The 12,500-nt window shown below is 46.0% G+C and overlaps 1 protein-coding gene across 5 annotated transcripts in view; it reads left to right on the top strand.

Annotated features, from left to right (window-relative positions):
* LOC114566467 (CSC1-like protein 2) overlaps positions 1-12,500 on the top strand; it is a 49,395-nt gene that overhangs the window by 27,181 nt on the left and 9,714 nt on the right. For 4 of the 5 annotated variants that reach the window (XM_028594977.1, XM_028594957.1, XM_028594948.1 and 1 more), the window contains 11 exons: positions 1,272-1,395; positions 2,307-2,440; positions 2,861-2,998; positions 3,903-4,056; positions 5,747-5,853; positions 8,174-8,260; positions 8,341-8,406; positions 9,286-9,448; positions 9,968-10,073; positions 10,750-10,917; positions 11,618-11,745. In XM_028594977.1, the coding sequence (XP_028450778.1) occupies positions 1,272-1,395; positions 2,307-2,440; positions 2,861-2,998; positions 3,903-4,056; positions 5,747-5,853; positions 8,174-8,260; positions 8,341-8,406; positions 9,286-9,448; positions 9,968-10,073; positions 10,750-10,917; positions 11,618-11,745 (1,375 nt within the window). The remainder of the gene's footprint in view (positions 1-1,271; positions 1,396-2,306; positions 2,441-2,860; positions 2,999-3,902; positions 4,057-5,746; positions 5,854-8,173; positions 8,261-8,340; positions 8,407-9,285; positions 9,449-9,967; positions 10,074-10,749; positions 10,918-11,617; positions 11,746-12,500) is intronic. The other variant, XM_028594968.1, reaches the window with a different exon arrangement.

The following is a 12,500-nucleotide window of genomic DNA, read 5'->3' as shown; positions in this document are numbered from 1 at the left end:
CATATCTCCACCAGACTCCATGTAATTAATCAGGACTTTTAGCGTGTATAGAGCCAGCATATCTCCACCAGACTCCATGTAATTAATCAGGACTTTTAGCGTGTATAGAGCCAGCATATCTCCACCAGACTCCATGTAATTAATCAGGACTTTTAGCGTGTATAGAGCTAGCATATCTCCACCAGACTCCATGTCAATAATCAGGACTTTTAGCGTGTATAGAGCCAGCATATCTCCACCAGACTTCATGTAAATAATCAGGACTTTTAGCGTGTATAGAGCCAGCATATCTCCACCAGACTCCATGTAAATAATCAGGACTTTTAGCGTGTATAGAGCCAGCATATCTCCACCAGACTCCATGTAAATAATCAGGACTTTTAGTGTGTATAGAGTAGTGCTGCCACCTCTTAGTCGATTAGTCTACTAATCGGTCGTTTTGGTCTTAGTCGACTAAGATTTCTTTAGTCGATTAGTCATTTTTTATGCTTATTCATGCTTAATTACTTATTTCCAAGAAACTTCTGAGCACATTTACGGTAAACCCAAGATTTAAAGTGGTGCTTTTGCAGGATTAATTGTAGAGAAACTCAGTTTTACAGATGGTTAATTAACTACATTTATATTGTGCTCTTCTAGTCTTAACCACCTCTCAAAGCTCACAGCTCTGTCAATTAAATCAACTAATCGATTAGTCGACAAAATCCTATGTGTTAGTCGACTAAGAATTTCTTTAGTCGAGGACAGCCCTAGTATAGAGCCAGCATATCTCCACATGTAAATAATCAGTACTTTTAGCGTGTATAGAGCCAGCATATCTCCACCAGACTCCATGTAAATAATCAGGACTTTTAGCGTGTATAGAGCCAGCATATCTCCACATGTAAATGGGTGAATTAAGGGTTTATTTCAACCAAACCAGAGTGGTGATTGTTGGAACAGTGGAAAGATGAACCAAGACGGCTTTTGGTAGTTTTATTTAGTTTCTGTCCACTTTGAATGAAGTGTGTTTTACGATGATAAAAGTCCTGATTATTTACATGGAGTCTGGTGTAGTTTGGTGATGGTGATTTCGGGGCTGTTTCATGTTAAACTAAAAGGATCTTACTCTTTAACTAAAAGTTCTATCTCTGTAGGGATCCATCCCATAATGTTGTCAGACACTTAGAGTAATAATCTGAGTCTGATGGAGGTTTATTTTGGGGTTTTATTGAACATCTGAAAGAATAACTGAGCTCACTGAGCCAAACGTTGGGTGTGCTGTCTGTCAGGAAGAAGACGGAGCGCAGTAAGAAGTTCTTCACCGACCTGATGGCGAAGGAACACGTTCCCACGATGATTAACCCCAAACCCTGTGGACACCTCTGCTGCTGCGCCATCACTGGCTGCGAGGAGGTGACACTAAACACGCTACAACGCTAACACTAACGCTACAACGCTAACACTAACGCTACAACGCTAACACTAACGCTACAACGCTAACGCTACAACACTAATGCTACAACGCTAACGCTAAGACTACAACACTAACGCTAACACTCTGCTCACACACACACTGAGGCTACATCTCATTCCCCCTGCTCTGGTGTTTCCTCCTCTCATTCCCCCTGCTCTGGTGTTTCCTCCTCTCATTCCCCCTGCTCTGGTGTTTCCTCCTCTCATTCCCCCTGCTCTGGTGTTTCCCCCTCTCATTCCCCCTGCTCTGGTGTTTCCCCCTCTCATTCCCCCTGCTCTGGTGTTTCCTCCTCTCATTCCCCCTGCTCTGGTGTTTCCTCCCCCTGCTCTCATCTCCCCCCTGCTCAGGTGTTTCCCCTCCTCTCATTCCCCCTGCTCAGGTGTTTCCCCTCTCATTCCCCCTGCTCTGGTGTCTCCCCCCTCTCATTCCCCCTGCTCTGGTGTTCCCCCCTCTCATTCCCCCCTCTGGTGTCCCCCTCTCATTCCCCCTGCTCTGGTGTTTCCCCCCCCTGCTCTGGTGTTCCCCCTCATTCCCCTGCTCTGGTGTTTCCCCCTCATTCCCCCTGCTCTGGTGTTTCCCCCTCTCATTCCCCATGCTCTGGTGTACGGTTTTGCTTCTTTGTTCTTCAAGTCCCAACTGCTCACTGAAGTTTAAGCCAGTTAGTTTACTTTTGGTTTCTCGGGTGAAAATATATATTTTTAAAACAAATCCAGAACTAACAGATGTCTCAGGTCTGATTTGAGATGTTGGATCGGGGGGTTGTTGGGGGGTTGTTGGGGGTGTTGTTAGCCTGTTAGCCTGTTAGCCTGTTAGCAGTGATTGAGCAGCCTCCCGTGTGGTTGGTTTGCAGGAGGAGGCCGTCAGCTACTACACCAAGAGAGAAGCCAAGCTGAAGGAGGAGTACCGCAAGGAGAAGGAGAAGGTCCACACCAAGCCGCTGGGCATGGCCTTCGTCACCTTCCAGAACGAGTCCATGACCGCCATGTGAGCCTGCCTGTCTGTCTGTCTGTCTGTCTGTCTGTCTGTCTGTCTGTCTGTCTGTCTGTCTGTCTGTCTGTCTGTCTGTCTGTCTGCCTGCCTGTCTGCCTGTCTGTCTGATGTTTCTGACTCCTCCCCTCCCCCTCTGACTCCTCCCCTCCCCCTCGGACTCCTCCCCTCCCCCTCTGACTCCTCCCCTCTGCATCTGACTCCTCCCCATATGACTCCTCCCCCTGACTCTGACTCCTCCCCTCCCTCTCTGACTCCTCCCCTCCCTCTCTGACTCCTCCCCTCCCCCTCTTACTCCTCCCCTCTGACTCCTCCCCATCTGACTCCTCCCCTCTGACTCTGACTCCTCCCCCTCTGACTCCTCCCCTCTGACTCTGACTCCTCCCCCTCTGACTCCTCCCCTCTGTCTCTCCTCAGTATCTTGAAGGACTTTAACGCCTGCCAGGTCCAGGGCTGTCGCTGTCAGCAGGAGCCTCAGTCGTCTCAGTTCAGCGAGGTTCTTCACGTCCACAACTGGAGCGTGTCGTACGCGCCCGACCCGCAGAACGTCCGCTGGTACGTCCACAGAACCCTTCCCCGTCTACAGCCCCGTTCAGACCAAAGGTTCCCAGCCAGACCAAACCGTTACAGGACATCACCTGTTTCTAATGCTGCGCTGCAGACACAATTTTTTAGCCCATAAGTTACGACTTCAAGTCATGACTCACGACTTGGTAGCGTTCCAGCATGTCATCATCCAGATAAACTCTGATTGAGTGAAAGTCGGTTTAGTTACGTTTACGTACAGCAAATTTGTGCGTCTAATGATAAAAATAATGACATTTGGCACACCGTCGAAGCTGGCTAGCTAAACGTTGTGCCGTTGGCAGGGTTCAGGTTAGGCTACCTAACACGTACGGTAGCTAGCCTAACCTAAACCCTTCTAGCTAGCGTTAGCTAGCGGCTTTGACGTTGGCTAGCCTTAGCTTATACTACCAATTTCGAGTTGGCAACATATTTTGGGCTTCATTTAATAAACATAACCTGTAGTAGTACACAGTCGTGTGTGTATTGTTTTGATTACAATGCAGAATTACTTTACGTTGCCTATTTATGTCTATTTATTTCTATTTCTCACCGTTAAATACCGGCGTGTGTACGGCATCAACAGGGGGCGCCATTTTTGTAACTGGGAGTACAGCTCACAGGTAGTAAGGTACGGGTCTGACTGCCATTCCAGGGCGCTTTCACCAGGAGAAGGTTGTGAAAACACGAGTTACGGGACGCCTGGAACGCAGCCTAATGTAGACACAAATCTTTGGTCTGAACTGGACTTTAAATCAGAAAGGAGTTTATAGCCACAGTATTAACCCGACGTGGAATGTGCCTGTTGTGATTGTTTGTTTGTAGAAAAACAAACAAATGAAACATACAGCTAAATAATGAGCTTTACCTGCCGCGTCGCGGTTTGTCCCTGCAGGGAGCACCTGTCACTGGGCGGGATCTCCTGGTGGATCCGCTGCTTCATCATCAACGTCATCCTCTTCCTGCTGCTCTTCTTCCTCACCACGCCCGCCATCATCATCTCCACCATGGACAAGTTCAACGTCACCAAGCCCGTCGAGTATCTCAACGTAAGAGCTGCAGCTAACCTTCGCTTTCATTAGCCACTAATGGCAGGCAGGCAGGCAGGCAGGCAGGCAGGCAGGCAGGCAGACAGTCAGACAGACAGACAGACAGACAGACAGACAGACAGACAGACAGACAGACAGACAGACAGACAGAGTCGGATGTTTTCATTAGCCACTTATGGCAGACAGACAGACAGACAGACAGAGAGTCAGACAGACTCCTAAAACATTGTCCTAAATTTGAAGTCTTGGTAGTGAACATTGTCAATAACCAATGGGTGCTCTCCCTCCAGCACCAAACAGGAAGAAGCAAACGGCTAGAGACAGTTTTGTTTGTTGTTGCTTTGGCACCGTGCTAAGCTAAATGCTAAAGAGGGAAAGTTGCTGATGTGCAACCCTTCTGAAGCGAGTCATCCAACCGGAGATTTACCGGCAGATAAACACAGACCTCCTGGTACTGGAGACGTTCATCTATATGTACAGCAGAACAGAACATCTTCAGACTTCCTCTTAAAGTTAGCAGCTAACGCTAGCCGTGAATCTAGTTGTAGTCTTTCAGCGTGTGACCCTCAAGATCCCCTTTAACGTTAGATGGGTGATGATTGTCTTTAGATGGGAGATGGTGTCAGACTGTAGTCTGTTCAGAGTCTTCTAGTGGACGGTTGGAATAATCTACTCCGGTCACCTTCTGATTTCTTTGTGTTGGCGTTCTGAATTAGGGCTGCATGATGTGAGGAAAATATGCGATAACATTGTTGAATGTAAATGTAAATGGACTGTTCTTATAAAGCGCTTTTCTAGTCTCAACGGCTACTCAGAGCGCTTTAACATTGTACAGGAACCATTCACCATTCACACACATTCATACACTGTGGCCGAGGCTGCCGTACAAGGAGCCACCTGCTCATCAAACCACCAACCTTCCGATTGGCAGGCAACCGCTCTACCACTGAGCCACCGCCGCCCCATGTCTAGATAACGAGATAAATAAACAGATCTTAAATTGTTCTCAGTTCTGCTGCTTTCAGTATTCTGCTAAAATACAACAAACTGCTTGTTGAGTTTAATGCAGCTAAAGACACAGAGGAACGTTACCGTACATGCAGCTAAAGACACAGGGGAATGTTACCTTACATGCAGCTAAAGACACAGGGGAATGTTACCTTACATGCAGCTAAAGACACAGGGGAATGTTACCTTACATGCAGCTAAAGACACAGGGTAACTTCACCTTACATGCAGCTAAAGACAGAGGGTAATGTTACCTTACATGTAGCTAAAGACACAGGGGAAAATTACCTTACATGCAGCTAAAGACACAGGATAATGTTACCTTACATGCAGCTCAAGACACAGAGGAACGTTACCTTACATGCAGCTAAAGACACAGGAGAACGTTACCTTACATGCAGCTAAAGACACAGGAGAACGTTACCTTACATCCAGCTAAAGACACAGGGTAACGTTACCTTACATGCAGCTAAAGACACAGGAGAACGTTACCTTACATGCAGCTAAAGACACAGGGTAACGTTACCTTACATGCAGCTAAAGACACAGGAGAACGTCCCCTTAAATGCAGCTAAAGACACAGGAGAACGTTACCTTACATGCAGCTAAAGACACAGGGGAACATTACCTTGCCGATCTTTGTCTCTGACTCTGTGCCGCGTTGTCTTTTTGTTTCTACCAGAACCCGATCGTGACTCAGTTCTTCCCCACTCTGCTGCTCTGGGCTTTCTCCGCTCTGCTGCCCACCATAGTCTACTACTCCGCCTTCTTCGAGGCTCACTGGACCAGGTAAACACACTCAACTAAACTCAGGTAGCACTGGACCAGGTAAACACACTCAACTAAACTCAGGTAGCACTGGACCAGGTAAACACACTCAACTAAACTCAGGTAGCACTGGACCAGGTAAACACACTCCACTAAACTCAGGTAGCACTGGACCAGGTAAACACACTCCACTAAACTCAGGTAGCACTGGACCAGGTAAACACACTCCACTAAACTCAAACCAGGTCAGGTAGCACTGGACCAGGTAAACACACTCAACTAAACTCAGGTAGCACTGGACCAGGTAAACACACTTTACTAAACTCAGGTAACACTGGACCAGGTAAACACACTTTACTAAACTAAACTCCAGGTAAACACTGGACCAGGTCAACACGCTCCACTAAACTCAGGTAGCACTGGACCAGGTAAACACACTCAACTAAACTCAGGTAACACTGGACCAGGTAAACACACTTTACTAAACTCAGGTAGCACTGGACCAGGTAAACACACTTTACTAAACTCAGGTAGCACTGGACCAGGTGAACACACTCAACTAAACTCAGGTAACACTGGACCAGGTAAACACACTTTACTAAACTCAGGTAGCACTGGACCAGGTGAACACACTCAACTAAACTCAGGTAGCACTGGACCAGGTAAACACACTCAACTAAACTCAGGTAACACTGGACCAGGTAAACACACTCAACTAAACTCAGGTAGCACTGGACCAGGTAAACACACTCCACTAAACTCAGGTAGCACTGGACCAGGTAAACACACTCCACTAAACTCAGGTAGCACTGGACCAGGTAAACACACTCCACTAAACTCAGGTAGCACTGGACCAGGTAAACACACTCCACTAAACTCAGGTAGCACTGGACCAGGTAAACACACTCCACTAAACTCAGGTAGCACTGGACCAGGTGAACACACTCAACTAAACTCAGGTAGCACTGGACCAGGTAAACACACTCAACTAAACTCAGGTAGCACTGGACCAGGTAAACACACTCAACTAAACTCAGGTAACACTGGACCAGGTAAACACACTCAACTAAACTCAGGTAACACTGGACCAGGTAAACACACTCCACTAAACTCAGGTAGCACTGGACCAGGTAAACACACTCCACTAAACTCAGGTAGCACTGGACCAGGTAAACACACTCCACTAAACTCAGGTAGCACTGGACCAGGTAAACACACTCAACTAAACTCAGGTAGCACTGGACCAGGTAAACACACTTTACTAAACTCAGGTAACACTGGACCAGGTAAACACACTCAACTAAACTCAGGTAGCACTGGACCAGGTAAACACACTCAACTAAACTCAGGTAACACTGGACCAGGTAAACACACTCCACTAAACTCAGGTAACACTGGACCAGGTAAACACACTCCACTAAACTCAGGTAGCACTGGACCAGGTAAACACACTCCTCTAAACTCAGGTAGCACTGGACCAGGTAAACACACTCCTCTAAACTCAGGTAGCACTGGACCAGGTAAACACACTCCTCTAAACTCAGGTAGCACTGGACCAGGTAAACACACTCCACTAAACTAATAACTAATATCTTTGGTGGGTAGCGTGCCAGTGTGCAGCGGCCTAACAAACGAACACAGCTGTGACCCAGTGTGCCGCCAGTTTTATTTTCTTTACACTGTTTTGACGGATTTTTCAATATTTTACAACGTTTTTGTTAGCCAGACGAGCCATTGGCTCCCCATTGGCAGGGCTCAATCCGAGGGGCGGGATAAACAGTTGTCTTTCAGATTCTCTCTTCTCGTAATAGGATAGCGCTCCAACCAATCAGAGCAACGCTAGCTGGTAGATTAAACTTTAAACTCAGAACACATCTTCCTTTTTTAAGAATGACTTCAGAGCCGTTCTTTGTTCTTTTCTCAAAGAAAAGCTGAACTCCAAGTCTTCCAGAAGACCTCTGCTCACCAGCAGCAGCAGCCACAAGCCCCGCCCACCGGCTCTATACACGATGTGATTGGCCCTACCAGAGTTTGATTTTTCCAGCTCGCAAGCCAACGGAGAGTTGCTAGACGACCCTGTCTGAAAATTACATTTGCTGCCGCTAGGGTGCATCTAGATTTCTAGGCTACATCGTTGTTGCTTTTTTGGCCCTTTTTAAAAAAAATGTGTTGTTTTCTTTAAATTTGACTCTTCTGATGCTTTTTTTCAACGTTTTTGATGCTTTTTTGTGTGACAATTTGTTGCATTTTCCAACTTTTTTGTTGTTAAACTTGTAGTTTGAGTGAAGTTAAATCTGAAGTCAGTGGAGTCTCTGATTGGCCGTGTGGTTTGCATCTGCAGGTCTGGAGAAAACAGGACGACGATGCATAAATGCTACACCTTCCTGATCTTCATGGTTCTGCTGCTGCCGTCTCTCGGCCTCAGCAGGTAATAAACACGCAGACATCTTTCCCTGGTGACCTTTGACCTCCGCTGTCCCGTGTACTCAAACCTCTCTCTGTTTTCAGTCTGGACGTTTTCTTCCGCTGGCTCTTCGATAAGAAGTTCCTGGCTGATGCCAAAGTCCGATTTGAGTGAGTCTGTTTTATTATTTCCAGTTTCTGTCCTGTAGTATACGACTGTTATTACTCACTTATACTTTAAAAAAGAATGTTTATCACATTGTTAAAGGGTAACTTTGGTATTGTTCTGAGTATTATTACAGTTTTATTGGACCAGCCCTGAAAGAAGTATTCAGATCCTTTACTGCAGTAAAAGTATTAATACCACACTGTAAAAGTAACCTGACTCCTCCAGATGGATTGCTTCCCATTTGCTCGGCATATCCATCTGAGAACTTTCATTTGGAGAACTTTTGGGAAGGGGGAGAAAATCCTGGTTAGCTGATTGGATAAACCGTCTGTCTGTCACCACCTGTAGTTGGTATGAATCAACCAATCAGATCAAAAGAAGAGCAAAAGCATCTTTTCCTCCGAGAAAAGCCTCCAGTGCCGTTTTTTGCTCTTCTTTCAATGAAGGAATACTTTCTAATTCAGATAAAACTGGAAGCCACCACGTTGTTTAGACTAACAGTCGCTTCTCGTTGGGTCACACCTAAACCCGCCTCAAAACCAACGCTGATCGGTCGGTCGTTTGGCCAACGGCTCCAAATTTTCTCCATCTCAAGATGCCAGACTGATCTGGGAGGAGAAAACTGGAGCTTGCCAGAACAGGACACTTTCACCAGGCTAGTGTAAAAGTACTCTGTTACAAGTTAAAGTCCTGCAGTGAAAATGTAACTTAAGTAAAAGTCTGTAAGTATCATCAGGAAAAGAGTAGAAGTAGAAAGTAGCATGAACAAGTACCTCAACATGTGGACTGAAATACAGTACTGGAGTAAATGTACTTAGTTACTTTCCCCCCTGCTGGGTTGGGGGCTGTGGTCTAACAGAGGCGCCGTGTGTCCCCTTCAGGTGCGTCTTCCTGCCAGATAACGGAGCGTTCTTCGTGAACTACGTGATCGCCTCGGCGTTCATCGGGAACGCCATGGACCTGCTGCGGATCCCCGGCCTGCTGATGTACATGATCCGGCTGTGCCTGGCGCGCTCGGCTGCCGATCGCCGAAACGTCAAGAGGGTGAGGAGGAGGACGCACCGCGGTAGACGTGTTTCAGACTTCATTCCCTACACCACTGCCGCTTTTACTGACAGTTTTGCCGCTTTTACTGACAGTTTTGTTGCTTTTACTGACAGTTTTGTTGCTTTTACTGACAGATATCCCGACACTTTTGTCTTTTTTTTTTTTTTATTCAACATCAATCAACATTTATTGATAGAGACCTTTACAGCAACCAGCAGGTATCCAAAGTGCTTCACATCAGGAACCAAGAATAACACAACATATCATACAATATATCATACAACACGAGGAATGAAAAGAGTCAAATCAGAAAAGGTGACATAGAAACAGGAGGAGGAGATCACGACTACGTATTAAAAGCCTTTCTAAACTAATAGATTTGATAGATTTTGAGTTTGGACCTAAAAAGAGCTCCATCTGTAATAGTGTGAATATCAGGGGGTGACTTGTTCCAGAGTCTCGGGGCAGATCTGGTGTGTCGGTTTCCTGTTCTGAACTCTGTTTGTCTCCCCTCAGCACCAGGCTTACGAGTTCCAGTTTGGAGCGGCGTACGCCTGGATGATGAACGTCTTCACCGTGGTGATGGCCTACAGCATCACCTGCCCCATCATAGTACCCTTCGGTCAGTACTACAGTACTACTACACACGCTCTCAGTACTACAGCACAGTCTCTGTTATACAGAGTGTGTGACAACATTATGGGATGGATCCCTACAGAGATAGACTTTTAGTTAAAGAGTAAGATCCTTTTAGTTTAACATGAAACAGCCCCGAAATCACCATCACCAAACTCCACCAGACTCCATGTAAATAATCAGGACTTTTATCATCGTAAAACACACTTTATTCCAAGTGGACAAAAACTAAATAAAACTACCCAAACAAAACCAGACTGTTCCAACAATCACCACTCTGGTTTGGTTGAAATAAACCCTTAATTCACCCACTTACATGTGGAGATATGCTGGTTCTATACACTTGATTATTTACATGGAGTCTGGTGTAGTTTGGTGATGGTGATTTCGGGGCTGTTTCATGTTAAACTAAAAGGATCTTACTCTTTAACTTAAAGGTCTATCTCTGTAGGGATCCATCCCATAATGTTGTCAGACACTTAAATTAATAGTCTGTCAGCAGCAACAACAGAACTTGTAGTGGACTCTAACTGCTGCTGAACATTAGTCCTGTAGGGTTACAGTACAGCTCTGTTCACGGCTCTCTCGCTCCATACTGGACAAATGTCCAGGTTGAAAAACAGCGAAGCTTCCCTTTAAATCCTCTGTGTGACTCCCTGCAGGTCTGATGTACATGCTGCTGAAACACTTGGTGGACCGGTACAACATGTACTACGCCTACCTGCCTTCCAAACTGGACAAGAAGATCCACTCGGCAGCGGTGACCCAGGTGGTGGCGGCGCCCATCCTCTGCCTCTTCTGGCTGCTCTTCTTCTCCACCGTACGCACAGGTAAGCCCCGCCCCCCGGCCGCACAACTAGTCGCAGAGTTATCGAAATCGCAATATGGGCTGTAGCGCAATATCCAAATCGTGCACGTGTAGGTGTAGTGGCAATCTGACAACAATGAATTGCCACTGGAGGGAATTTGAAGGCATTTCCAACTCTTGCTGGTGCAAATGATGAGGTCCGAAGACTTTATTTATGACTGCGTTTAAAACATCTACAAATAACTGACTGTGCAACAATCAGATTACCACAGACACACACACACACACACACACACAGCTACGGTGGAAGAACTCATGACCTGATCCTTCTTTCTAACCTCTGGGATGGTGGTGATTAGCACACAGACACACAGGTGACGTAGTGACCTACAACATTTACAACATTCACACAAACTTACCACACACAGAGACACACACACACACACATGAACACACACAGACACACAGAGATACACACACACACAGACACGCAAACAGGTGACGTAGTGAACAACATGCACACAAACTTACCACACACACAGAGACATAGACACACACACACACACAGTCACACACACAGACACACACCCCCCCCCCGTTCCCTTTGTCAGGTTGTTCATGATTTAAGGTAGTTCGGGTGCTAGGTGATGCTAAGGGATGCTAAGTGATGCTAGGTGATGCTAAGTGATGCTAGGTGATGCTAAGTGCTAATGTGCCGGCAGGTTTCGAGACGCCGACGTCGATGTTCACCCTGGTGGTGCTGATCGTCACCATCGTGGTCTGTCTGTCCCACGTCTGCTTCGGACATTTCAAGTACCTCAGCGCCCACAACTACAAGGTACACACTCGGGTAATTACACAACTACAAGGTACACACACACAGGTAATTACACAACTACAAGGTACACACTCGGGTAATTGCACAACTACAAGGTACACGCACACAGGTAATTACGCAACTACAAGGTACACACACAGGTAATTAAACAACTACAAGGTACACACACAGGTAATTACACAACTACAAGGTACACACACAGGTAATAACACAACTACAAGGTACACACACAGGTAATTACACAACTACAAGATACACACACACTCGGGTAATTACACAACTACAAGGTACACACACACACAGGTAATTACACAACTACAAGGTACACACACTTGGGTAATTACACAACTACAAGGTAGAGGTGGGCGATATATCGTTTAGACGATAATATCCAAAGTGTTGTCTGGACGATATGCAAAATTGGGATATTGAATATTTCATAATTTGTACAATCCGACCCCCCAAACATGAAAAGAGCTGAAGGAAGTTAAAGAGAAAACAAATAACTCACACTATAACCTTCTAAACAATTATATGTAGCGATTTTAATACAGTAGGGGTTTGTTTGACTGTATTTTTTGTACAAAATCACGATCGTCCCGCATGAGAGTAAGCTGCTACTAGTTCTTACCCTGCGCGTTATGACGTTCACTCATGTCAACAAAAATGGCGGTGTGATCGTGCAGTGGCTCTCCTGTCGGTGTATATTTATACAAGTACTAATCAATACAGGACCACAATACGACACACTGAACTAATCAATACAG

The sequence above is a fragment of the Perca flavescens genome, chromosome 2, assembly GCF_004354835.1.
Source record: "Perca flavescens isolate YP-PL-M2 chromosome 2, PFLA_1.0, whole genome shotgun sequence".
In the NCBI taxonomy this organism is placed as follows: domain Eukaryota; kingdom Metazoa; phylum Chordata; class Actinopteri; order Perciformes; family Percidae; genus Perca; species Perca flavescens.
This window is presented reverse-complemented; position numbering and strand designations above follow the sequence as displayed.